The following is a 24,438-nucleotide window of genomic DNA, read 5'->3' as shown; positions in this document are numbered from 1 at the left end:
GTAGAAACAGGGAAGTAGAGAGACCAGCATGTGGTTTGGAGAGCCTCAGTGGGGGCACAGAATTAGAAATAGCTTTCCTAAAGGTCACTGTGTGTCACTCCACCTGTGTGAGTCAGGTAGAGCTCCAGGAAGTGTAAAGAACAGCCCCAAACACCACCCATATCCATATGCACATCCGTTCTTCCCCCTGGAGCTGAGTTCTTCTCAAGCAGGGAGGGGACAGGCTGAGCTCAGCCCACAGGCTGCCGCTGGTGCTCACCTGCCTCTGTCTGCTCCATGCCACATCTGTAGGATGCACACCTGCTCCATGTGCATGGACCTGCTGGGAATACAGCTTCAGCCTCAGCACTGGAACTGCAGCTCTCTTGCCTCTCTCAAGCTTGTAGGATCATAGATTTTGGGATTACTGACATAGCCAAGGAAAAATGTGGACACAGCATCACCATGCTTCCCCATTTACTAGCTTAGTGCTTGCTGCATATGCTGATACTTAATCCAAGAACAATCCAGATAAAAGAAGTGGACCTACACTGGTGCCATCAAGTTATTGCTCAAGGACACAGAGATCACGTCCAGCCAGACACATCCCTCTCACTAACAAACCTCTCGCTTCTTAAGGCAGTGCCTAAGTTCCATGAATTTCAGTTTGTTGTTCAATTAATAAAATGGCTGAAGCACACAGAAAAAGCTCAGTACTTGAAAATATTTAAGGCCTCTGGGTCAACTACAGGAAACACCTCGGTGCCGATATCTCAGCAGAAGACTCAGTCCACACAAAACACAAAAATCCAGAAGTGCATAGAGTGCAAACACACGTGTGGTATGCAATGTGTATGTCAGATTTGACAGGTGTATCACTTCCCAGCATCTGTGTGTATGCAGGCAAGGCTAACACGTTGTCAAGGACCTTTATTGAACTTTTAACACCCCTGCAAAAAGGCAAAAGGCAACACTTTGCTCTAGCCTGGAATACAACAGCCATTACTGAGCATTCTTAGAAAACATAACATGGAACAAGCAGTCTGTGGAACATGTGCCACAATAAACCAAACACCACTACACAACCCTCTGAAGTTAAGGGACAGTAACAGAAAACAAGAGAGCACATTAGTCAAAAAACAAGGTCAAGGACCGAGTCAGCGAGTTTCAACAACTTGTAAATCAGCGTAAGTTTATCCCCACAGAAGACTCTGCATATCAGCTGGAAGAACGGATTAGGGAAAAAAACCAACGAGGAGGAGGAACTTCTTGGTGACTCCTCTAACGCTGAGAAGGTTACATGACTACAGCACTATGCTCACAATTCCTGATGTATGAGAACACTGCATAACTCCCCACTCTTGCATGATTTACAGAAATCATGGAACATAATCCAAGTGTACTGTCTAGCTTGCACACACCAGTGTTCACACCACCACACCAACTCCAAACACGGCACTTAACACCCTGCCAAATGCTACTGTGTTCTTACCAGAACAATCCTTGGAAGTCAAGTCCCTACTTTCCAATGCTTGGAAGTAAATTCCCTTGTGACAGGCACCATTTTCCAGTTACTGCATATGCAGACAATTTCACTAGGACTTGTCAGTGCAGCGATGAAGTCAGCTGAGGGTGCAGGAGCCCAACTCATCCAAGAGCATTAACATTGATAGGGTTTGAGGCAAACCACAAAAGCTGAAAAAACCTTGTTTCTGGTGACTTTTCTACTACACTGCATTATTTTCTTATTTACAGCTCTGATGCCCGCATAATGCTTTAAACCCACTACCAGAACCAGTGATTGTCACACAACAGTTGAGTAACAGCTGGTTCATTCCAGGTTTCATGTTCATAAGTACAAAAATTATTTTTTAATTCTTCTAGCACAAACAACACAAACTATAAGCCACTTGGCAAATTGACACTAAACAAAACTCTCAAGCAAAGGACAGATACCTACAGATAAAGCACAGACTGCCCATTTCTTTTTTTCTTTCCTGAAAACCTCTCACAGAGGTATGCTTGTTTTTTAAAGAAATGAAATACAGTTTTTACTGAATTCTTGTCCTTATTTAAAGTTAAGAGAAAGGCACAAAGAATAAGAAATCAATATACAAAAATCCTGAAACTATCAGGAAAAAAACCATGTTAACTCCACAGGGTGGGGATTTGTAGGAGTCAGGGTCAGCAAGCTGAAATGAGGTACCGTTGGTGGGCAAAGCAGAACAAAGATTTACAAAGCTCTTGGATACTCCCACCTATGAGAAAACATCCATTTTAGAAAAAGACTGAACTGTTACAGGTGGTTAATAACGGCATTTAAACTGACAAGAAGCAGTACTGGAATTGTTTTCTTCCTGTAACTACGAACTTAACATTTTACTTCTCAGAACTATATTTACTGAAACAGATTGTTCAAACCAACTTAACATTCAATCCAACGCCATCAATCACTGAACTGTTCAATATGTGGAGACTTCACAATCCACGATCCGTAGCTGTGTTGCTCTAAGTAGCTCTGCAGCAAGCTTTTAGCTTCTTGGTACAACTGAGATTTAATCTAAAAAAAGAAAACGGAAGAACCTTGAAAAATCTCAAGAATTACGGTTACAGAGATCTGCGTTCTTTACCACCAAACAGGTAATAAGCACGAACACTGTAAAAAATGACACCTCTCCCTGTGCCAGCTCACCTTTGCCTCGTGGTATGTTGCAAACTGGAGCAGATCACCCCGTCCTGCTTCCCCGGCGAGCATCCTGAAGCGGCTGAACATGGCAGCCTTGCACAGACGGCTGGCCAGGCAGCTGCCGCTGCGGAACGGGGAGCTGCGGGCAGAGCGGGGAAACAGGGATGGAACTCGGGAACAAACTCGCTACAGGGAGACTGCTCTGATCGTTACAGGGGCTTCTTCCCTCCCTCCTAACACTCTGTGAATGCCATCACGCTGGAATTCATCTCAATTAGAATCCACCCCAATTACAATCCTAATTAGTTGTATGCATTGTGAAAGCGAAAACATTTTTACTACTACAGGCAATGGACTACAGATATCTCCAATCAGAGAACTGTTCTGTTTGGTGTCTTGGTATCTCACTGTAAGCTTACAAGATCTCTAAAACTTCACCTAATCACAGGATGCTTTCAGCTAACACAGGAGAGAACTTCTCTCATGGTTAAGAACTGAATACTCCCAATAAACCAGCACAAACCCATTATTTCCAACAAAATGAAGATAAATGTGGACCTTTCAGTGGTTTTCCCGCTTAATCCATCCACAACTTCCAGGGATGCATCTGACAATGTCCAATTCAAGCTAAGTGACCACTGGTTCAAGTCTGTTTGGACTGGCAGTGCAGCTTTCACCAAGTAAATATGAGATCTGTTGACCAGGTAAGGCACGGGAAGCTTTGAAATAAGTTCATCATCAAGACGCTGCTTTATGGTTATGTCCAGTCCTTTTGTATCCTTACAAGTTCCACTTCCTAGTAAACAGGACAAGATCAGTCACATACAAGTACATCAAATTAAGAAGCTAAAAATGCAGACATTTCTGCGTTCTTAATCTATTATAGTCGTTTTTTTCACATAAAACACATGTTTGTGAAGATCAGTTCCAAGATTCAATTCACAGAACAAAAATGATTTCCCACTTTCTTCTCCAGAGGCACTATTATTTTCATTGGATGCTTTTCTTGAACCACTGTTTTTCATCAACTCTTCATGTTCCCTGCAGAAGACACCACCAAAATAGAACTTCAACCTTTCAGAATAAAAACATGCTGAGGAGTTTTCCCACATTACCTCACATCCAACAGCATTTCTGACTGCCTACTAAATAAATACACTCTGGTCCACTGCATCTCAAGGAACAACTCTGGAATTCTTCAAAGAGTTTGTGGCTTAGTTCATACTCTATAAAATGCAACCAAACTGTAATATGAAAACACACAAACCCCTCACCTGGACCTTGCACTGAACGTACCCACAAGAATGTTGCTGATGTACACGGGTTCAATGAAGTGGCTCAGCAAGGCTCCCTGAAGACCAACCACCTCCCACTTGGTCAGCTTGTCACCAGCTGACATGCTGCTCACTCTGACAGTCTTGGGGGGACAGCAAACAGCCAGGTAAATCCTGCCTTCGAGAGCAACGTGCAGACTCAGCTCTTCACTGGCTTCGTAAGCAGATAGAGACTGGGGACCGAGATGCCTACAGCAGGACAAGAGAATGGATTTCAGTGAGAAAGCTCTCTGACCAGAGATTACAGCAAGTGGCACCTCAATGCTGTTTCTCAAAAAATAATCATCAGTAGATCTAGGCCTTGTATTATCTTCAGTGTCTGCAATTCTTAGAAATACCAGACTGAGTGCCTAGAAAACTGAAATCAGTATTTAAATAGGAAACAGCCACTTGATCTAATCTTAGCCACCAGTCGTGCACACATTAAAAAGAACAGCTGCAAACAAGCTGTCACTTTTTGTCTACTCGAACTGTAACAGAAGTTACTCGTGAAAAAACAGCTGTAAGGTTCTTAAAATCTCCTTTAAAATGCATCTCACACTGTGATTCAAAATATTTCAACTACAAGATACAACACATAAGGGAGACAAACCACTGGTTGTTCTGAAGCAGAACAGTTTTTCCCCTTAGTTACAAAGGGGTAAGACATCAAAGCCGAGTCTTTTGTTTCAATTCAAGGCTTTTTGTACTCCAATCTTGTAGTGCACAGGATGGCACTGAGTCACTACATCCACTTGCTCAGTGGTTAAATTCATGATTTAATATATTTTAACAGTGTCCTGGGAAGGGGGTTATTGTCTGTAACAAACAAAAGCTCATCCTATAACCCATGTAGACGTTTTTGTATCATCACATTAAGCTGTATCTCATATTTATCACTAACACCCTGTACGTTAATATTCCCAAAACGAGATAATAATTAATCTTCACTCTACCTTGGGAAATGCCACAGTACTTACACCTCTGATTTTAACTGAGCAGTTCCTTTAGGAAGCTGGTTCATGTAGAGAGAGAGGGTTATATTCTGCTTGAAGGTAAGCAGCTTCGAGCCTGGTACTGTGCAAAATATGGATCTCTCTGCCTTGGCTGGATTTTTGTTATAGAACAGCAAAAGATGCCTGTACAAATATCTAAAAGAAAAATAAATTGTATTTTACACAATGCAATGTAGATAGACGTTTACATTATTATGTATTATTTATCAGTTCATACAGCCATGAAATTCAAGTGCAGAAGTGAAACTGCAACAAACTGGCTGCAAGGGAAGGATTTGCAGGGACATTCTCACCTGAGCAGGGAACGCCTGGCAGTGACAATGGCATGGCTGTCGTGCAGGAGCCTCCCACAGGACTCGAAGCGCCGGCTGTAGTTGCATTCTCCTGTCCCCAGAGCTACCACTTCATGCTGCCCACCTAAAACCAGAGACGGTGGTAGGGTCACCTGCCCTGTGCCCACCAAGCTGCTCCCACGCTCTCAGTGCTCTGTGGGAACAGGTTTCCCACTCCCCAAAATTGACAGTCAAACCAGACTTGCCCTTTTCAATGATGAAGGCAGCCAGGGAACTGCCACAGCTTTGGTACTCAGCGTGTTGGGCAGTCAGGCGGTTGAACACTTCCTCAAGCATTTGTGAGAACTTTTGATAGATATGTTCTCCTCCTAAATGAAACAACAGAATCCATCAAGACACAAATTCACAGGTAGGGGAAAAAAAGAGACTTGCCAGATTATAACCCTGAATGCATGGTGTAAGCACAACCACACGTACTTTCAGGATTCTGAAGATCCTCAGGATTAAATAAAGCTCAAGAACACCTTGATGCTTTTATCACCCATCATATTAACAACAGCTATAGCCCAAGTTTGATCACCTACTCTACACTGGCTCAAGCAAGGACAGAGAATCCTGCTTCTATTTCTATTACCTGGACTGGTGATAGAAATTCAAGCAATTTACTGAATCCAAGCAATTTACTGAAGTTGTGTCCTTTTGTAGAACCAGCCTAGTAATACTAGTTCTTAAAGCCTTCAAAAACATTTAAAACCACAGTAACAACATAGAGATCACAATGTATTAAAAGATGAAAAATTTTAAAAATAAACTATTTGCTGGGCAATTTGAACCAACAGAGGGAAAAACAGACCATTCCTTACCAGTCCTTGAAACACAAGTAGAGTTTGCTGGAGGTCGAAGCTCAGCAGGAACACAGGGAAAATCTAAGAATTTAACAACATTTTACAGTGGGATGGACATTCCTTATTTCTAAGCATGAATTTCACACTATTTCCAGCAAGTCGAACTTTCTAATTCTCTATTAATTTTATCTTCTGATTCTAAAGTCCTCGTAAGCTTCCAACGTTCAGACAGCAAAACTCAGAAGAAGATAAAATATTATAGCAACTGATCTCTGTTGAAAGCAGTATCTCAGTGGGGAACCCTTTTAGTCATCAAAATTGAAACCCACTTGAGATGTACTTCATGCTGCTGTACCTAATGAGTAGCAAATCAAGTGCCACAGCAACAAATTAATTCCTTTAGTATTCCTGGCATCAGCTATATATATATTTGTTAATACACAAATGACAAAAATAAAAAAGTTTCAGAACCAAACCACAGATTTTCCCCAAGGATTCAAAAAACCTGACACACGCTGATACTGATTTAATAAAACCAGATATTTTGCCTAATACACTGTTAAGCCAACCATTTCAAGGTTCAATTAGGTGTTGTTACAATATTTACCTGAATCTTCAAAAGCCTTTTCCCCTGTACTTTCCAAGTTAAGTAGCTCAGCAAGAGCCAGTTTAGCTGCATTTAACTTCGATTCCTTCTTGTTCTTTCCCAGCCCAGTCTTGTAGCAAACACCATTTATCACAGCACAAAAGGCAAAATAAGGCCTTATGACATCGCCTTTAAAGGAGAAGAAAAAAAGCAGATGCAATCAGTGAAATTATTTTAAGGCACATCATCCATAGCTTTACATCCTTATACTAATTCCTAGAACAAATACAAGATAAAAAGGCAATTCTGGCAAAGTACGGCTCTTACCCCCTCACCTCCCCAAAAAATTTTGGTGGCTTTTGCTTCAAGCAGTCTTCACAAAGTTCTGGTAACAGCAGTAATTAAACAAAATTCACCTGATCTACTTCTGTAGCACCTCATCACAAGAAACAGCTGTGAAGGCAACAAAAGGGCAGCCAAACCCCAACATATGTGGGGGTAGTGCAACCAGCAGCAAAAAAGTTTCAGCTGCATCAGCACCATCAAATCAACTCAGATAACCTCAAGGATAAGCAAATACTACTGAATTTGGTAGCAGAAGTATTTACCTGCCACACTCGTTTCTTTCAATTCAAGCTGCAGGTGGTGTATTTTGGCAAACAGATGCAAGGCAGACACTGGGTTTATTATTCCCTGTTTGTATCTTTCAATCAAATCCAGGTCTTTCTGTGAGGGAAGGGCTGAAAATGTAGTCTCGTCTGCTCCTTTAAAAAGAAAAGGTCCTTAAACGAAATTAAGGAGAGAGCTGAACTCACAATAAAAGAACTTGCAATAGATGCTTTTCAGATGCTTCTTAAAAAAGCAAACCAAAGTTTACTGTAGAGCATTACTGCTTTGTACTGAACCCTACATTAGCAACAACAGCAATTCCAAAATGGTGTGTACATACTATTTTAAAAGCATCAGTTTTACTTTACTTTTACTTGTAGTAAATCCAGTAATCTCTGAACACAGACAGGTATTTAAAAAAATACAACACATATCCCCCCCTTGTAAATCAACAATAACATCAAAGTTGCTCATGGCAGATACCAGGCAGTGGAACCTGAGTTTTTTCCACACAAAGCTGTGCAGCAGTGGGACTCGCTGTTTTAAGACACTTTAAGAGTTTCAGTAACCACTGGATAGATAAAATCATCAGCTTCAGGGGTGTGATATACCCAAGAACAACCACTTCCCAGCCAAGAACTAAAATAAATCCTCACTTTTTAAATGCCTTAACCTCAACACAACTACTTCAAAGTGACACAATTCAAAATACATCCTGGGACACCTCAAACTGCAGTTAAAACCATACACGACGTTATTTACGAAAAATCATGCAGCAGAACATATTCTGTATTTTGTCAATCTGCAGTACTTTTAATGTTTAACTTGAATTTTATAATTAGGTAATGCTGCAGACTCCACAGGTCACCGTACAGCAAATGGGTAACTTCCAGCACAAAAAGACTTTAGAAGAGAAGGGACAAGCTTAAGGAGATGCTAAAGAAGTCATGTAACAAAATACAGCAAAGTTAGATAAGAAAAAGCAAAGTTACTTTTGACAGCATGAACAGCCAATCCCGGCATATAAACTGCGAACTATACCTGGATTTTTTATCACCCCGGGTTCACTGCACCTCATAGAAAGTAGAGGATTCAGCCTTGCAGTCACGGGCTCGGAGAGATCCTTTGCAATTGGCTGTCCGAGAACCTCCGCTGGTAAAATCTTTTCAGGTGCAAGGTTGAAGGTGAACATTGCTGCACCCTCAAAGCAGCCATTGCTGCTCGCCATTTCCGACCGACCTAAGGAAACTCAGCACCAAGGCTGCCAGTAGTAAAGACGCCCTGCAAAAAAAAAAAAAAAAAGCCCAAACCCACTGCAGTTCTCTTAGGTCAAGCTATTTCACAAGAACACCAGGAACAAGTCACCCAGGGCAGGGGCAGAAGCCAGACCCGGTGTCCTTTCCCGGAGGGCGGCCACCTCTCCCTTTTATTAAACCACATCCCCTCATGCGGAACGCAGCTCTGCCCCTCGGAGGACACACCAACTCCTCAAGCCACTCTTGAGGGAGTGAGGAGAGCCCAAGCAGCGAAGCTCATCCCTCTCCAGTTTCCAAAAAGAGATGACGCTGGAGTTGAAGGGTTTATTACCTGCACCTGCTGCGCTCGCCCTGCTGTGGAGGGCTCCTCAGCGCTCACACCCCGCGGGCGGACGGAGCACGCCCGAGGCCACACGAGGGTGGAGGAGCCGGGGAGCTGCGAGCCGCCCTGAGGCGACGCCCTCCAAGAGCCGAGCAGCTCTGACGCCTCTGCCCGCCGGGCCTTCAGAGCCGGGGCCGGCCCCTCAGAGCCCTTCCCGCCCTTTGCTGAGGGGCGCGGCCGAGGCGCGAAGCCGCGGCTGAGGGAGGAGCCGAGGGAGCAGCTGGGGCAGGGAGGCCGCCGCCCGCTTTCGTCCCTATGCGGTCAGCTCGGCTTCCATAGGGCTTCCCGGCCCCCTGCTCGCCTTCTCGGGCCGCTCCCAGCGGGCAGGGGCGGCAGCCGAAGCCGGTGAAGCACTGACCGGGAGCAGCCGCTTCCCCCATCCCAGCGAAAGCGCCGCGTCCCCGCTTCTTGGTCGGGGCGGCGCTTCCCCGCCTTGCGGCTGCTTCTCGAGCCCCTGGCCTCTGGGCTTCACCTCATTTAAATCACACTCTGCAAAGTTACACTCTCTTCTTCTTGTTCAGCTTCCTTGATCAATACAAAAAAAGGGTCCTGTACAGTAGTTAAATTTTATTACAAGTGTAATAAACTTCATGATTTTTAGCACTAAGGCAATCACAGTTTCATAAGTTATATATATATATATAATTTACACCAGTCTACATTGACAAATCAATTACTGGTCACATCAACAAGGGGTTTGTGTTATGGCAAGTAAAATTTTAAGAAAATTCACAGTTAATCTGCAAGTATTGTAAAGATGCAGGATCATATTGCACATCATAAAATGGACGCTGAGGAGCAGATTTACAGTGTTCCAGCTATTCCTTCCCAGAATATACATTGGTCATCATCATCATCATAATCATGCAATAACTTCAAATACAGAATGGTATCAAGTACCACAGTAAACAGTTACTCACAATGTAAGTTTTAAATAGAGTAGCAAAAAGCTGTTAGGTTTCTCTTTAAACCATATTTAAGTTCTTAAAATATAATAAAACACTTTGATAAAATCAAATGGAGTTAGGGTTGTCACATTGTACTTTTAATATTCTTCTTTGTCTTTTCCTTTCTTTTCCTTTTCATCTTGTAGTGCAGTACCAAGTTTCTTTATAAGGACTGACAAAACTTTGTCCAAAGGATCCATGACACCACGCTGCAGCCACTTAGGGATGGTAGTCCTTGCGTGGTGAAAGCCCAGCTTTTGGAGGATGTAGTCAACACCAACAGGATCAATTTTTCTCCCAGTCCAGGATATTAATCTAAAAAAGCAATAAATAGACATCTCAGTCTCAAAAAAATAAATACAGGAAACAGGTATTTGTATTTACAAAAAAAATCCATTTTCGCCAGTGTTGCTTGTGACCAGCTTAAATCTAACAGGCATTGTTTTGAACTCAATTTAGACAGATAAGCTCAAGATGATCAATAGAACATCCTCTCGAAGGAAGAGTATGCTTAAGGAGGTGACAAACCTGACTGATATCAATGAGTTGAATTGATATTGAACTGCATCCTAATTCAGAAGAGCCTCTGACAATGCCTTTAATCTGCATAAATTCTAATCCAAAAATTAATACATAGCCAAAGAGACTGCATCTAAAGGTGCTTCCTACCTGAGCGTGGGTTCCAAATGCCAAGTATTGCACATAAACTCCCTCCAGTCAACTGTAGTGTAGGTAATGCTTTCCTCTGCCTCTTTGTCAGTGGAGCTGTCCTCAAGGACACCAACAGAGTTCTTCTGCCCTGGACGAGCAGCCAAAATGCGAGGAGGAAAAATTGCTGCAAAAGGGAGAGAGGAGAAACGCCAGTCAGTCACGAGCAGCTCACTTGGATTCTGTTTGTACACAGTTTAAATAAAACAAAAGCACAAGTCTCAGCAAAAAGAGAACTACCTGATGTTTCCAGAATTTCTGCAAAAGATCACATATTGCTTAAGAATGGACATGCCAGATTTAAATGCTGCAACTGAACATACTGAGGTAGAAAAATAAATAATTCTGAAATCAGAAAAATGCATGTCTTGAAAGGGCTCCACTGATGAAAGCATTGCAATAACAACAAGAAAGCTCTCTAGAAATTTTCATCTGCCTGTACTGTCTTATGAAGAGAAAGTTAAACAACAGGTATCAAAATAGGAGCATGATTATGACTTACAGTATTTATTGTCAAATGAATGCAAAAGATTGTCAGACAAGTGTTACTTCATGAATGACAACTCACCTTTTTCTTTTTCTTTTAGGTAAGCAGACACCAAGTCATGCAGAAACATGATCAGTTCAGCATCCATAGTCACACAGATGTGGTCTGTAAATTCAGTTACTACACTGCATTCCACCTTGGGTTTAACATTTGTATCTACAGTCAGATAAAAATAGTATTAATACACAAGTACATACAGTAAGTCTGAAAGTTCCTAGAATTTGAATGCAGATAATTTAAAAATAGTATTTCTTTCATTGAACCAACAGCTCTTGAGAGGAAGCACCAGAGTTAACATTTCAGTAAATATAAGGAAACCAACCCTATGAAAACAGCCAATGTAGCTGAAATGTTCATATTAATTTCTCTTAGCAAGTTTTCTTTTATAGTGACCAGTGTCTGCACTAGATCTCCACTCTCTCAAAATAATTCCCTCTACATTTTACTACAAAAAACTATCTTTTCTTGCAGATCTGCAGCAATTCTCAGATTAAATCCTCTTATCAGCACACTATCTTTGCATTTAACTCCTAATTGATGAGAAATCGTTTTTGACTAAGAAAAAAAAATAACTAATTATGTTTTACTGCACCTTGTAATGAAGGCTCCTGGGGCTCTTGAACATGAATAGATTTGAAATCCAGCTGCATCCTTGGCAATGCAAAAATGGTTTCAGTTTCATGGTTGTAACTGGAGCCACCCCTGAAGCCACTTAACAAGCTTGAGCTTTTCACTGTCGTGCTGCTCTCTGGGTTGTTGGCATCAACATTCCGAAGCAGGTTCAACTCTACAGGAACAATGGGACAGGTTACATCACAACAAGGCAAAAAAATTAAGAAGAGTCACTTGTAAAACTGCTGCTGTATGATTACTGAGAAGATTTTTGTCTTTTATTCTGCTCCCAAAAGTATGGCTAGAAAAGGTCAATCAAATTTGCTGTTTATACACTTGAGATTTAGCAGCTTTTCAACAGCTCCATCTACAAGCAGATCAATCCCCAGACTGAATGAACCTGACTCGAACCTTCGTTCCTCGTGGCTGTCACGTAGTTGAACCACTCCTTCACACTGGCAACTCCATGGGGGGGATTTTCGTGGCGGCGCCGCGTTATCTTTGTGATGGTGGCCATGGGGCTTTCCAGGGCCCCACAGGGCTTGGTGACCATGGTGTTATGGCCCAAATGAAAGTCCAGGGTTTGCACAATGTACGTGGAGTGTTCACTGGTACCTGCATTGAAAGTGTGGGCACCGTGGAGTGGGAGAGGAAAAAAAAAAGGTAAAAGCAGCTTAGTGAGAGTAGTGGAATTTTCTCTCATTCTTCTACATGTATTTAATATGAATAATTAGTGTGCCAGTGGAATAAAAGCTGGTATAAAGCTTGCAAACAACAGAGAAATTAAATACTCAGTAACCACAGACAATAAAATTTCACAGTATTAAGACAAATATGAGCAATAAGATCTTCAAAATTCATCATGCAGCTAGAAAGAACAAATATGCACACACATAATTAAAAAGCCAGGCATCCACTTGATAGGCTCATCATCAGGAACATATCCAGTACATTTGAAAATGTACTTTGCATTATTCCACAGATAAAGCAAATTGTGGTAAAGATGTGGAGGGAACAGATTATTTTTAGATAAGTGATATATTTTTGGGAAATATTCTTGATTCAGACAAAGAAAATAAATTTTCCTTTGATTTCTTCTTATGTAATAACATCATTAAAAACTCATTTAAAGAAAATTGAAGAAATGAGTAAACAGTTTAAATTACCATCTTCCAAAACTTTCTGGGCTTCAGTCCAAAATGCAATATTGGGTTCTTCCAGGTGAAATAAGGCCCATGATTTTGAACGGAAATTAGGTCCATGAAAACAAGCCAGGGTCATATGGTTCCCATGCAGGCTCATGGATCCTCCAAATTGCATGCCATCTTCTGGCAGTGGCATCTGGAACAGGGATATGTGGCACCCAGATACCACCTTCAGAACTCCTGGCCAGTGGCGATGATGGGCTGCATCCAACACTGCAGAGCAAACATGAACAACAAATCTCAGGCAAGATATGCCAGCAATTATTTCTGTATTTGTATTTTTAGTAAAACATGGAATTATGAGTGATATTTTCTTATCTATTTCACTGACACCGTCTCCTAGGTAATTTTTGCAATTAAAACATTTTAATTTGGGGAAGATGTTGGTTTGGGGTTGCGCTTACATTGCTCGTGTGAGGTTTTCTCTAGGTTGTTTGCCATTGTCTTGGGAGGGAGATAAGGAACAGGCCCCCAGGTGGACAGAGCTCGCTTGCTTGTATCAAACTGCTGAGTGAAGAACTCCTGGAGTTTCATTCCTATTTTTATCAGGTCTGGTGTAGTTGACCTTGAAATCATCACTTGGAAGATATCCCATTTCAAGTCCCCATGGACAAATATCTCACTAGATATTAAAAACAGCAAGAAAATTGGAAGTTAATATATTTCCTACTGACAACTAAAAAAACCCCAAAAACATAACCAAACAATGAACCCTCTGCATTTTAGCAGACACTTACATTGCTGGTTAGCAGTAGTGGACAGAAGACATTTGACATTATCAAACATCATACATTTTAAACACAGGAAATATTATTACCTTTTATCAGTCATGCTCGAATCCAGATTATTATACAGATTAATCTTCCATTCATCCTGCAGTTTAAGATCAGCATTACTGAAGATTCCCATTAGGATACTGGATCCCATATAGTCAACACGTGCTTCAGTAGAACCCATAGTGATTTCAATTTTATGATTGGGCTGTTGGTTTGGGTGTTCAGAAATATGAGCTGAAATAGAACCAAGGCAATACAGAAATACGGAATTAAAGAGATCAAAGTCAGTTTTTCCAGTGATGTCACCTTTACTGACTGGATCATATGCTAACAGCAGGAGGATTTCCAACTTACCCACCATCTCCAGGGTGTTAACATCTATGGTACCTCCAACAACTCCCCCTCTGGAGTCAAGCTGGGATCTTCCCAAGCCCACAGACATGCTGATTTCCCGATCTCTGCTACTTCCCACAGACAGACGGCCCTGGCTTTTCAAACCGCTGGTGGTCCACCTAGAACAGAGGTGAAAATAGATAACAACTTTGCAGGTTGTCAAAAGAGAAACTGAGTACTATCTACTGGAAAGCAGTAAATAACATGGTTTAGGCATATGTGACTTCAGGATTAAGCAACTACAATATTCATGAGGGTACTTGCAATTCAAAACTGAAAAGGGTAGGATTTTAAAGCAAAAAGGCAACAGACTGTTAACAGTCTGTGAGGAAAAAATTGGGTTTTTGCCCCCAAAACAGCACCAGTTGTTAAAATAATGCTTGATCATAGTTTATACTTACGTAGTATTGCCCATTACATTGCTCATATTCATTTGAACATTTAATTGTTTTAGGTTCATAGCAAACACAACCAGTGTTTCCCAGGGTGTTCCTTGCTGGCTTCCAGCTTTATTTGACTTATTAAATGGAGTTGATGTTTTTGAGAGAGTATCTAAACAGGAAAAAAAAAAAAAGTAGACAAAAATTTCAATTTAAATTATTCCACATGCTAAGAAAAACTGGCAGAATATATCCATTGTGAATATTACAAAAGGACTGACAAGCACAATATTTAAAGAGCACAAAACCATGAGAGAAGATAAGTGAGAACTAGAGGATTTGCATTAGTTGTCATAGAAATTGACTCACTGTACACACACAGATAGTGAAATTTTATGGATAATATGCTAACAACTTTCATTCATCCCTTTTAGGCATTTTCCCTTCTCTGGGCCATTGACTCCCCAGTGCCAGGCACTATGGAAAAGAATATTTTCGAAGTGGTAATGACATACTTCTTTCATTCAACTGATGGAAATACTTTATTAAAAAAAATAAAATGTCATTATCTACTCACCTCTCTGAGGCACTGAGGAGTCAGAGACGCTCCTGGACCTTGTGACAGCTGGAGATTTGAGGCTGTGACATGCTGTCCCAGGTGACATACTGCTGCTGGCACTGTGCTCACTGAAAACATTGGGTGACTGTGCCATGTGAGTGAAGGAAGCAGACTGGCAGGGCTGCTCCCATGTCCTACAGTATGCTTTCCTTGAGGATTCAGGAGAAAGGTGCTGGCTTACTCCTTCAATTGAATCTGGGGTGCCAGGGCCTGATGCTACTGGAGAAAAAGCAACACAGGAAATACAGAAAAACTGTTTCATTTGTGTCTAACCACATCCTTGTGTATACTAAGAAGAATTGGGAGAGTGTCCAAATGTATTTCATTTCCTATCAAACATCTCTGAGTGACTGCATATGGAGTAAATAATAATATATTTACATCTATTCAATAATATGACAAGGGTAATAAATACTTTAAAAATTCCTACTGTAATCCTTTGTGTAACAAGTTTTTTTGTGATAAGCAGCAGTCTCCTACCTGGCAGATTTATTGTCTGATCACCCAGGAAAAGCCTTCTGGCAATGCTTCTCCTGTACCAAGCCCTGGGAAAAGCCAGGATCTCACTGAGGCGGCGCATGTCGTATTTGAAAGAAGCAGATCCTATGTCACAGACAGCTGAAAAAGCACATGCACACAGCTGTAAATTCCCAGTAATAACAGGTCTTGGTAACCAAGTCAAATTCTCTTTCACCTACTAGTATTGTCTCTGCTGTTATGAAAAAATAGTTTACTGAGGTGTTGCTGTTTCTCCAAGTCCCAGCATTAGATACAAATGCATTTCATAAAGACATGCTAGAACCCAAGAATACAGATTATGTTGAGTCCTGCTTGTGTTGGATGTGCCTCAGACTCCTCACGGGAAGATTTTAGTGGCAGATCAATCACAACCATCCTGTTGTTTGCCCATTTAGTCAGGATCTCATGTGCAGGTGCAGAAAATAAGTACATAGATCTTACACAAAAAAAAAGCTGCCAAGAGTAAAGTCCATCACTGGAACAGCAGTTCTCTAATTAGCTGGGATCAAAATGAAAGAAGCATTTACCAGATATGTTGATCAATGTGGTGTCTATCTTGCTGGTAGCTTTGCTCGCAGACTGACTCTCAAAAAAGGAGGAGCCTCCCGAACGCCTGATCCGTGACAGGCTGACTTTGACAAACTCCAGGTTGATGCTCAAGGAGTCCTTCCGGCCAGTGACCGAAGTTGGCTCCTCATCCACGTTCCCTGGAAGCAGGAAGGCAACATTTTCATCTTCTGTGATCCTTTCAAAGCTGCAGTTCAGAAACCCGTGCCACACCTGAATAATGTTCATAAAAACAAACAAAACCTTATTCCGTACCCAAGGCTCCCGATCCAGGGGTTAGCACAGTCACAGCTGATTTTTGTTTTCCAGCTCCGTAGGGATGGAACACGTAAAGGGAGAAGTCAGACATGCAGGCAGTAAAGCTCAGGCCTGAAGAGCTGCTGCTGGAAGTCGTCAGATCCGACTGACTGCTGCTGTGCCTCGTCCTGCCCAGAGGGCTGCCGAGGCCAGGCGATGAACCTGGAGTCATTTTTGGGGGGCAAAACAAATCAGATTTTAAAAGCATTTTCAAACATGAAATAATACTGAATGTTAACAGCAGTATTAAACAGACCAAATACACTTCAAATTATGCCCTCTAGCAGCAATAAAGCTTAAATATTCTGTGTATAGAATCAACATTCATACACGTTACCTGGTGCTCCAGATTTGCTAGCTGAATTCTTTGAGCTGCTCTGTGAAGTATTGCCACCAATGGACACACTTTCTGATGGGTATGTTGTGCCTAAAGTCTCCAGTTCTCCTCGGTTGGAAGAGAAAACAAGATCCAAGGAAGGCAACTTCAGCATACATTCAACTCTGGATACCGGCAAGCAGCTGAACTTGATTTGAGAGGGCTGAGAGACAGAAAGAAAATAAAGCATTCAGAAGGGACACTTGAATTTTTATTCTTTAAAAATCAAACTTAGAAGCATGGATTGTTTAAAAGACAGCTTGACTAAAGCAAGTTACTACCCTTAGTGTTGGGTTAAAACCTCACCTGGACTCGTACATAAACCACCACATCTACAGGGAAGGAGGAATATGCTGATGTTGAGGATGATACGAGGGATGTTGTGGACTCTTCTAAGGGATCTTGTATATCAAACTGCCCCATGTCTTCATCCTGGGAGCTAACAGCTTTTAACAAGTACAAGAACTCATTAAAAAGTGGAATTTGAAGGGAAAAGCAGCTCAATTCCAAAAAAAAGCAGAGTGCCAGAATACAACGATGCAACTGACCTGTGTAATTCCTTTCAATGGGTGTGATGGGAATGGTTTCAAGGGCTTTCTCCAGGAAGTCCAGGAGGCAGGGGCTGATCACCATCTCCTCTGGCAGTGACTGGAGCGCAACCCACGCGTAGAGCTTAGCCGTTTTCACTCCACCACTTCCTTTCCCTTTGGCTGCAACATTGAAAAGATACATTTGTCTAAGGTAATACCACTGATAAACATTAGAAGACATTTCATAACTTATCAAGCTGTGCCCTCTAATTTTCTCTATCATCTGAAGAGCTCTAGATCAGGTCTGCTAGAAGAAATTAAGTCATTAAGTTTTCACTTTGCCAAAATAACCATTTGTCTGTAAGGCTTAATTGTATTAATTCCATTGCTCATGTTCTCAACCAAGCACTCTGTTGTCATTGTCGACACCTCACTTTTTAGAAAATAGCACTGAAAGCAAACACAGACAGCTCTTCTCCCAGTGCAAAGGAACTGCAGCTGACTGGAAATGAAAATGGTATTAGGAAAAACAAATGCACAAGTCTGGAAAGAATGTCAGTTTAAATAAAGAAAATACTTCAAAAAATTACACTTGTAAATGGCAAGTCCTACTATATTTATGCAGAGAATGACTTAAGATTCTAAACCATAATTTTTGAAAGCTTGGAACTAGCCAGAGTATAAACCAATAAAAAGGTTACTTTCTTGTAAATTTGTGAAAGAGAAGTCTTGAATCCATGCTCATCAAAATATCAACGTGCAAAGATGATATTAATACCAGCTCACTTACTGTCTCTATGCAATATAGCTATTAGAATGAATATACACCAATGCAGACATAGATTTAAAATTCTCCAATAGAAATATAAAAATTAACTACTATAACAGAGATTAAAAAGCCTTACATTTGCTAGGAAAAAAAAAAAAAGAAAGCATTGACTTTTCATTCTGTGCAAATGTTTCTGACTACATTGTCCCATCTTACTTTTACTGGAAACCAAAGAGAATACAAGTTGGTCTCCATTCCAGAGGAGTGGTTTCCAGGGGAAAAGTACTATTAAAAAAAATAAATAGTATAAACAACAATGAAAGTGTTTCAAAACCACTCAGGACTAATAAATACTTATAGAAATACAACTTTTAAAGAAATGAAGCAATTACAACCAAATCTCTAATCCTGGGGAGGCATTTATATTATCATACAAAGTGCAATTTCCACACCAAATGCAGAGCTTACAGACATTCAACCAGCAGGACTCAGTACCTGGACATAATGTGGGAAGAACTTAAAGACAAAGATTAGAAAGAAGATTGAGTAGAGAACAAAAGTGAAGTAGCATAAACCACTACACAACATCTGGTAATCATAAAGAGGATGGCCACCTAAAGGAGTAAGAGCTAATGGTTCAACAGCATGAGAATTGAGGAAGGTATCCCCATTTCACTGTTCTCTCCCAGCATCTCTGGTGATTTTATAAGGCAAAACCCACAAGCACAAGCTCCAGCTATTCATTTTGCTTGATCATCAATTGTGACAAAATTTTGGCTTTGTGTTTTAAGCAATATTAAAAAGCCAAAGGAGAGAAGAGTGAAAGCCTCAGAAATTGGAGATGCGATCTACATGCCTCTGGATCTGACATGAGGTAGCAACAGCCTGCTGCTTGAAAACAGGAATCACTGGAGACAAAACAAAGCTTGCATAGAGCTCATCTTACTCCAAATCATGTCTATTTAAAGGCCTTCAATGGGAGAGATATTTACAGATATTTACCCTTTGCTTTCTGACATTCTTTTGTTAAGTGAAAACTGGGAGAAGGCAGTGACAGCCCAACACTGGGATATGGTGACTGTGACAAAAATATTACTGAGATTGGTTTGGCAAACAATGTCTGAAAATGCAGCTTTATCAAGTGCACTCTTGCTTCTGGGGTCAGGTTTGTGCAGTAAAGTCAAGCCTGGATAAACACAGTGCTCCAGGTAAGGTGTATGTAGTCAGATCTAAAGGCAGTAGATTACACCAAGGAAAAATATATACATGAAAGGTTCAGAAAGTTTGTCTATAAGTACCTGATGGGATGGGTGGGGGTTGGGGAGGAAGTAAGGTGTTAGTCTTGCTGTGGATAGTGCTAGAGAGAGGAGGAGATGTGGCAGTATCTTTCATACCATACAGCTTGGACTCTTTGGAAAGGGTGCGTGGCAAGGAGGATCCTCGAGAAGTGTTTGGTGATTCAGTCTTTAGAGTCTTGGAGTTGTAGTGCAACTGGAAAGCAAAGCAAGATCAAGTTACTTCACACGAAGAACTCAATTTCTGTACAGTCATTTGGTGTCACTTCTTCCCTCTAAAACTCATTTCTTCTCATTGTTTACAGAAATGTCACTGCCAGGTACACTAAATTCCAATTCACATCCTATATACAAAAAGAACTGAAAACTCAGTAAAAAAATTAAATATAGATAAATTAATAAATCATTAAAAAATTCAACAAAACACAGAGAATCAGAGGAAATACATTATTTAGGAACACTGTTTAAAGCTTCTTTCTCTCTCTGTTACATCACATGCATCCTGTGCCACCTGTGCTCACAGCCTCCTTTCTGTCTTAATGTGTGGTGGCACTGTTCCACTACTAAACACAGGCATACAGAAACTGGCATAAAAAAATCAAAGTAAGATATTCCAGGAGTTCACACCTCCTCTAAGTGCACAGTAAGCTATTACTGAGAACACAGAACATAACAGAAGTTGTAGAGGATGTTTAGTTACTCCTGAATTTGATTAAAAGCAACAGGCAGGACCTGAGGTATAACTGTTATCCCTGAAGACAGCCTGGAATACTGGACATGGACACACATAGTCTTTCCACACTGAAAGACTAGAAAAGCCAAGCTGTATCAAGTGAGGAGCATTTGATTTATGGCATTGCCTCAACTGAAGTTTTCCTTCAGTAGTGACAGGTTTTTTCCCTATTCTTACTCCATTAGGATTTCAAATTGCAAAATACAAGGACATTTGTGTTGAGACCTTTTCATGCTAGGATACAGAAACAATGATTAAAAAACCAAGGGAGTGCACAGTTTGACTGTTGGGAGAGAAAACATTGATTTATCCCTTCATTTTACCTTAACATCCACCCCAGGAATATAAAACACTGTTGTTTCCACATCACTGGATTTTGTCTGCAGAGATGACGGCACTTTCTTGCCAGCAAGTAAGTGAGTAGTAGATGCATAATTAGTTTGAAATTTCTTCTTTTTTGAAGGGGACTCCTGATCCAGACTCCTGGAACTCCGATCATAGCTCCTGAAATAAATACACTCAGGTTATTAAAGTAATTTCCTGCATCACACTGGGCCAGTACAATTGCAACTTATGGCGCTGGTAATGAACTAACGCACACATTTCTTACCTTCGCAAACTGATATCGTCGTGCTCTTGCTGGAGCATCGTGGGGTGCAGCACACACTTCCCACAATCAATTTCAACCCTGATATCCAGCTCGAAGTCGATGTTTCTCTCCGTGGTGGTGCCAGTGACACTCCTGTTGGTGGGTGTAGTTGGCCAGCGCTCCGTGAACAGCTGGTGCACAGCAGCAAAGCCCGTGGCTTTCTTGCGAGAAGTGCTCCTGCACAGGCACAGGTGGGGGCCAGGTATCAGCAGGACATTTACCTCAGCAGGGGCTACAAGGCATTCCCAAACTATGTCCACACTTAGTGTATAATTTTATGAAAACCTTTTTGGAAAAGGCCTTATCTGATATGCAGCAGTACAGTGACACACCTTGCATTAACATGTTACATTTCTCAATATAGGGTAGTACAAAAAACTGAGCTTTTCTTAAATTCTCCATCAAAAAAGGAACAAAAATATATAGACACAATACCTCCCATATTTCTAAGTATTACATGCAGTTTCTGGAATTACACCCTGTTCTTTGCCTCAAAAACCTCACTTTCCAAGTTCTTTTATTCTGTTCCAAGCCCTGGAATCTCTAAGTTACCTCCTTTTCCAATCAGGATCCCTCCTTCCCACACAGTCACCTCCAGTGAACACAACCTCACCTGCCTTCCACACACACACTTGAGCATATTCAGTACCTCATCAGCAACAGAATTTGTAGCTTTGAATTCAATATTTCAAGTTTGAGAGTACTGAAAGTACTGAAAGTATATTCAGGTGTCTTCTCAATTTCTGTGTTGTTCCTCAGGACCGTTTACTTACGGTGGTTTCCTATAATAATAGGTCCTCTCCCTTTCATGGTCATCCTCCTTCTCCGAGTCCTCGCTGCTGGAGGATAAGCTGTCATCCCGGCGTCCCTCTTCAGGCTGGAAGGGAATGCCGGGTGAGAAGACAACTGGAGTTTTGGGTGAACCAAATACCGAGCATGAGCCTTCACTAGTAGATGAGTAATGGGAGGGACCATCAATAGTTACGGACAAAAGGTCCATTTCTGTCTCCTCTGGAAACTGATTGTGAAAAGACAAAAAGATAGTAAATTTCCACAGATATGATTTCCACCGAGAATGCAGTAGGTAGATCTGGAAATAAAGAAGCAAGAGTGTTATGAGAAACTCTCACTTCTGAGTTCCTCATAACACGGAGAGAGCAGGTAAAGGAATTGCAAGAGGGATTATGAAAAAGAAGGGAATGAAAGCTTGGCGGGGAGATCTTTGCCATTGCCTAGTGATTGAGCTCAGCCTGGTAGACAAAGACTCATCATGCTCTTACCAATTTAGAAGGAAAGGAAACATTTCATTTAAATTTAACAACTATTTTGAAAGAGGAGGACAGAAGGCAGCCCAAGTGCCCACGACTTGCAGGAAGCATTAGTGAGGGCATGCAGGGCACTACACAGAATGTACAGCACCGGTCCCTGGGCATCCCGGCCCGAGCATGGAACCAAACATCCTAAAGGAGCCTCCTGCTTCTCACAGAAATCATGCCACAAACAATTTTCCAACATTGAATTCTTAAAATGCTTATGAAAAGCACCTACAAGTGTTAAACACCAGCACTTCCTATGCAGTGTCACTGAGCTACACAGTTGTCTGCAAATTCAAATTAGAGCTCTGCTGCACAACAGGTATGATGTCAGGAAAATGTATTTTTTTAAAAACATTCAACATTTGATACCTCTAAGTGATTGATAGTATTTTGCTATGCCAACAAAACCTAAGCTAACTAGGCTTTTACATAACAACAACAATAGGTAGGGTAGCTTTTAAATGTGAACATATTTAAATGTGCAAAGTACATTCCCAGGTATCATTTCCACCATTCTCTCAGAAATAGGAATTTATTTCCTGGGAGCATGAGGAGAGTTAGAAGGAAGAAAAAATACATTACTGTCTCTTGTTTGGTTTATTTGTTTGTTTGTTTAGTTTTGCCTTTCTTGACTTGTTTTGAATTTTGGCTTTGCTTGATTAATATTTATTTTTTTAAGAAAAATACTTTTTTCTCTAAACATGGTTTTGAAAGCAATTTAAAAACTCTGCTTGTTCTCAGAATGTTAAGTTTTGGAACATTGCCTACTTGCTATTATTTGAAAATGTCTTGTTCCACGTTAAATGTAAGAATTTTAACAGAACTAAGAGTGTGAGAAGATGTCCTCCCACCTGGTAATTATTTTGTACCACCAGTGTTGATTGCCGTTACATCAGAACACAGTGTAACAGGTGAAGGCACACACTGAAATCATCCTCTAAAGCACATTTCAAAGCTAGACTTGGGTCACTTTACATCAGCCTTGCTCAATTTTTAAGCAAAAAGCCAGTAATTCATTTTACAAGAAGTTTTAAATCTACATAAGGGTGTAGAAGCACTTTGATTGTTGTTCATCAACAATAAATCACATTCCTCTGCTTAGTTTACATACTTAAATATTTTCAAGCTCGATATACATTCTGTTTAGCTGAGTGCAAAAGAGATGAAATATTGAAAAGCAGCTCCCTATGAGATAAATTAGTTCTCTGGCAAAGAATACTTGTTTCTGCTCAGAAATACCTGAAAATACCCTTCCCCTGGACAGCTGGATTGTTGTGCAATCCCCAAAGCTATTTGATTCAACTTAATAGAAATGAAAAAAATATAGAAATTAAAACAATTACAATAATCTCAGGCATGCAAAATGAACATTATAAAAATGAGAAAACATACCAAAAAAACAAAAGAAAAAAAACAAAAGGAAAAAAAAGAAAAATCCCAAAAGAACAAAAAAGAAAAAACAAAACCAAAACAAAACAAAAAAAACCCAACCCCAAACCAGTTCAACAATCCATTTCAAACACTGAGGAAGATACATCTGTAGAGCTATAGCAAACTGACTAATACCCATTTCCAAAACTCTAAATATATCCAAACACCAAAAAAAAACCTAAGTGATTTTTTGCACACCGCTGACAAAAATACCAAGAAAATTACTACTGTGTGAACCTAAAAAACAAATCAAGCCATTTTAAAATATTTTTCTCTTATAAGTCAATTAATTTCTGTGCCAAGGAACCAAAATACATCTGTTTTCTAGTGAAATGAGTCTATATTCCAAAAACACATCTGTAATTTGATGCAAACGGCACCAGAAGCAGACCCAATTCAGGTTTGCCTGGATATAATTATCTCATGAATTGGTGACCAAATGGCACAGGAAATACAATTATATGACATATAAAGGAATTCTTACAGAATCTTGTATGTTGAAGGTTACTCTTGGCCCAGGGGATGCAGCATCCACACGGATATCTGGGAGGTCTTCACTGTCTCCCAGTCGGGAGCTGCAAGCAAAACAGAACCAAAAGAGCTTCTTGAGTTGTACTACAGGATTTTAGGGTCATGAAAACATTTAGCTACACAAATATAAGGTCATACTTATCATTTTTTAGAGAATAATATATAAAATCACAATTGAAGCACTTGGGTACGTGAAAAGGAAGGAGGGGGAGGAGAAAAGAGAAGCTGCATGTGACTTGTATTCTATCTCTGCTAATTTCTCTATGCAAGCTT

General features: G+C 40.7%; 2 protein-coding genes across 10 annotated transcripts in view; both read right to left on the bottom strand.

Moving 5' to 3' along the window:
* Positions 1-809: 809 nt before the first annotated feature.
* Positions 810-8,555, bottom strand: ADAD1 (adenosine deaminase domain containing 1). The gene is made up of 11 exons (XM_058837713.1): positions 8,369-8,555; positions 7,327-7,500; positions 6,740-6,907; positions 6,151-6,225; positions 5,533-5,655; positions 5,288-5,411; positions 4,959-5,096; positions 3,962-4,188; positions 3,224-3,461; positions 2,672-2,804; positions 810-2,539 (listed from the first exon to the last, which is right to left on the bottom strand). Exons 1-11 carry the CDS (start codon positions 8,553-8,555, stop codon positions 2,426-2,428), a joined length of 1,701 nt encoding a protein of 566 aa, XP_058693696.1. The 3' UTR covers positions 810-2,425.
* Positions 8,556-9,512: 957 nt separating this feature from the next.
* The window catches only part of BLTP1 (bridge-like lipid transfer protein family member 1), an 86,704-nt gene continuing 71,778 nt past the window's right edge, over positions 9,513-24,438 (bottom strand). For 4 of the 9 annotated variants that reach the window (XM_058837435.1, XM_058837442.1, XM_058837439.1 and 1 more), the window contains 23 exons: positions 24,119-24,209; positions 23,443-23,505; positions 21,661-21,905; positions 20,849-21,064; positions 20,562-20,742; positions 19,509-19,701; positions 17,460-17,621; positions 17,218-17,357; positions 16,873-17,074; positions 16,494-16,697; positions 16,199-16,378; positions 15,633-15,770; positions 15,111-15,371; positions 14,555-14,705; positions 14,115-14,272; positions 13,802-13,994; positions 13,389-13,606; positions 12,946-13,197; positions 12,191-12,394; positions 11,760-11,954; positions 11,189-11,323; positions 10,582-10,747; positions 9,513-10,227 (listed from right to left, as the gene is read on the bottom strand). In XM_058837435.1, the coding sequence (XP_058693418.1) occupies positions 10,011-10,227; positions 10,582-10,747; positions 11,189-11,323; positions 11,760-11,954; positions 12,191-12,394; positions 12,946-13,197; positions 13,389-13,606; positions 13,802-13,994; positions 14,115-14,272; positions 14,555-14,705; positions 15,111-15,371; positions 15,633-15,770; positions 16,199-16,378; positions 16,494-16,697; positions 16,873-17,074; positions 17,218-17,357; positions 17,460-17,621; positions 19,509-19,701; positions 20,562-20,742; positions 20,849-21,064; positions 21,661-21,905; positions 23,443-23,505; positions 24,119-24,209 (4,165 nt within the window). In that variant the 3' untranslated portion in view covers positions 9,513-10,010. The remainder of the gene's footprint in view (positions 10,228-10,581; positions 10,748-11,188; positions 11,324-11,759; positions 11,955-12,190; positions 12,395-12,945; positions 13,198-13,388; positions 13,607-13,801; positions 13,995-14,114; positions 14,273-14,554; positions 14,706-15,110; positions 15,372-15,632; positions 15,771-16,198; positions 16,379-16,493; positions 16,698-16,872; positions 17,075-17,217; positions 17,358-17,459; positions 17,622-19,508; positions 19,702-20,561; positions 20,743-20,848; positions 21,065-21,660; positions 21,906-23,442; positions 23,506-24,118; positions 24,210-24,438) is intronic. The other 5 variants (XM_058837437.1, XM_058837441.1, XM_058837440.1 and 2 more) reach the window with 5 other exon arrangements.

This window comes from Poecile atricapillus, chromosome 4 (genome assembly GCF_030490865.1).
Source record: "Poecile atricapillus isolate bPoeAtr1 chromosome 4, bPoeAtr1.hap1, whole genome shotgun sequence".
Taxonomy (NCBI): domain Eukaryota; kingdom Metazoa; phylum Chordata; class Aves; order Passeriformes; family Paridae; genus Poecile; species Poecile atricapillus.
The sequence above is the reverse complement of the archived record's forward strand: the minus strand, read 5'-3'. Positions and strand labels throughout refer to the sequence as shown.

Coding starts and splice junctions, on each gene's coding strand:
- ADAD1 (XM_058837713.1), bottom strand. CDS start 8,555: ATGGCGAGCAGCAATGGCTGCTTTGAGGGTGCAGCAATGTTCACCTTC. Junction 5,656..6,150: donor TACTTGTGTTTCAAGGACTG/GTAAGGAATGGT, acceptor TGTTTCATTTAG/GAGGAGAACATATCTATCAA. Junction 2,805..3,223: donor AGCGGGAAAACCACTGAAAG/GTCCACATTTAT, acceptor CTCTGCCCGCAG/CTCCCCGTTCCGCAGCGGCA.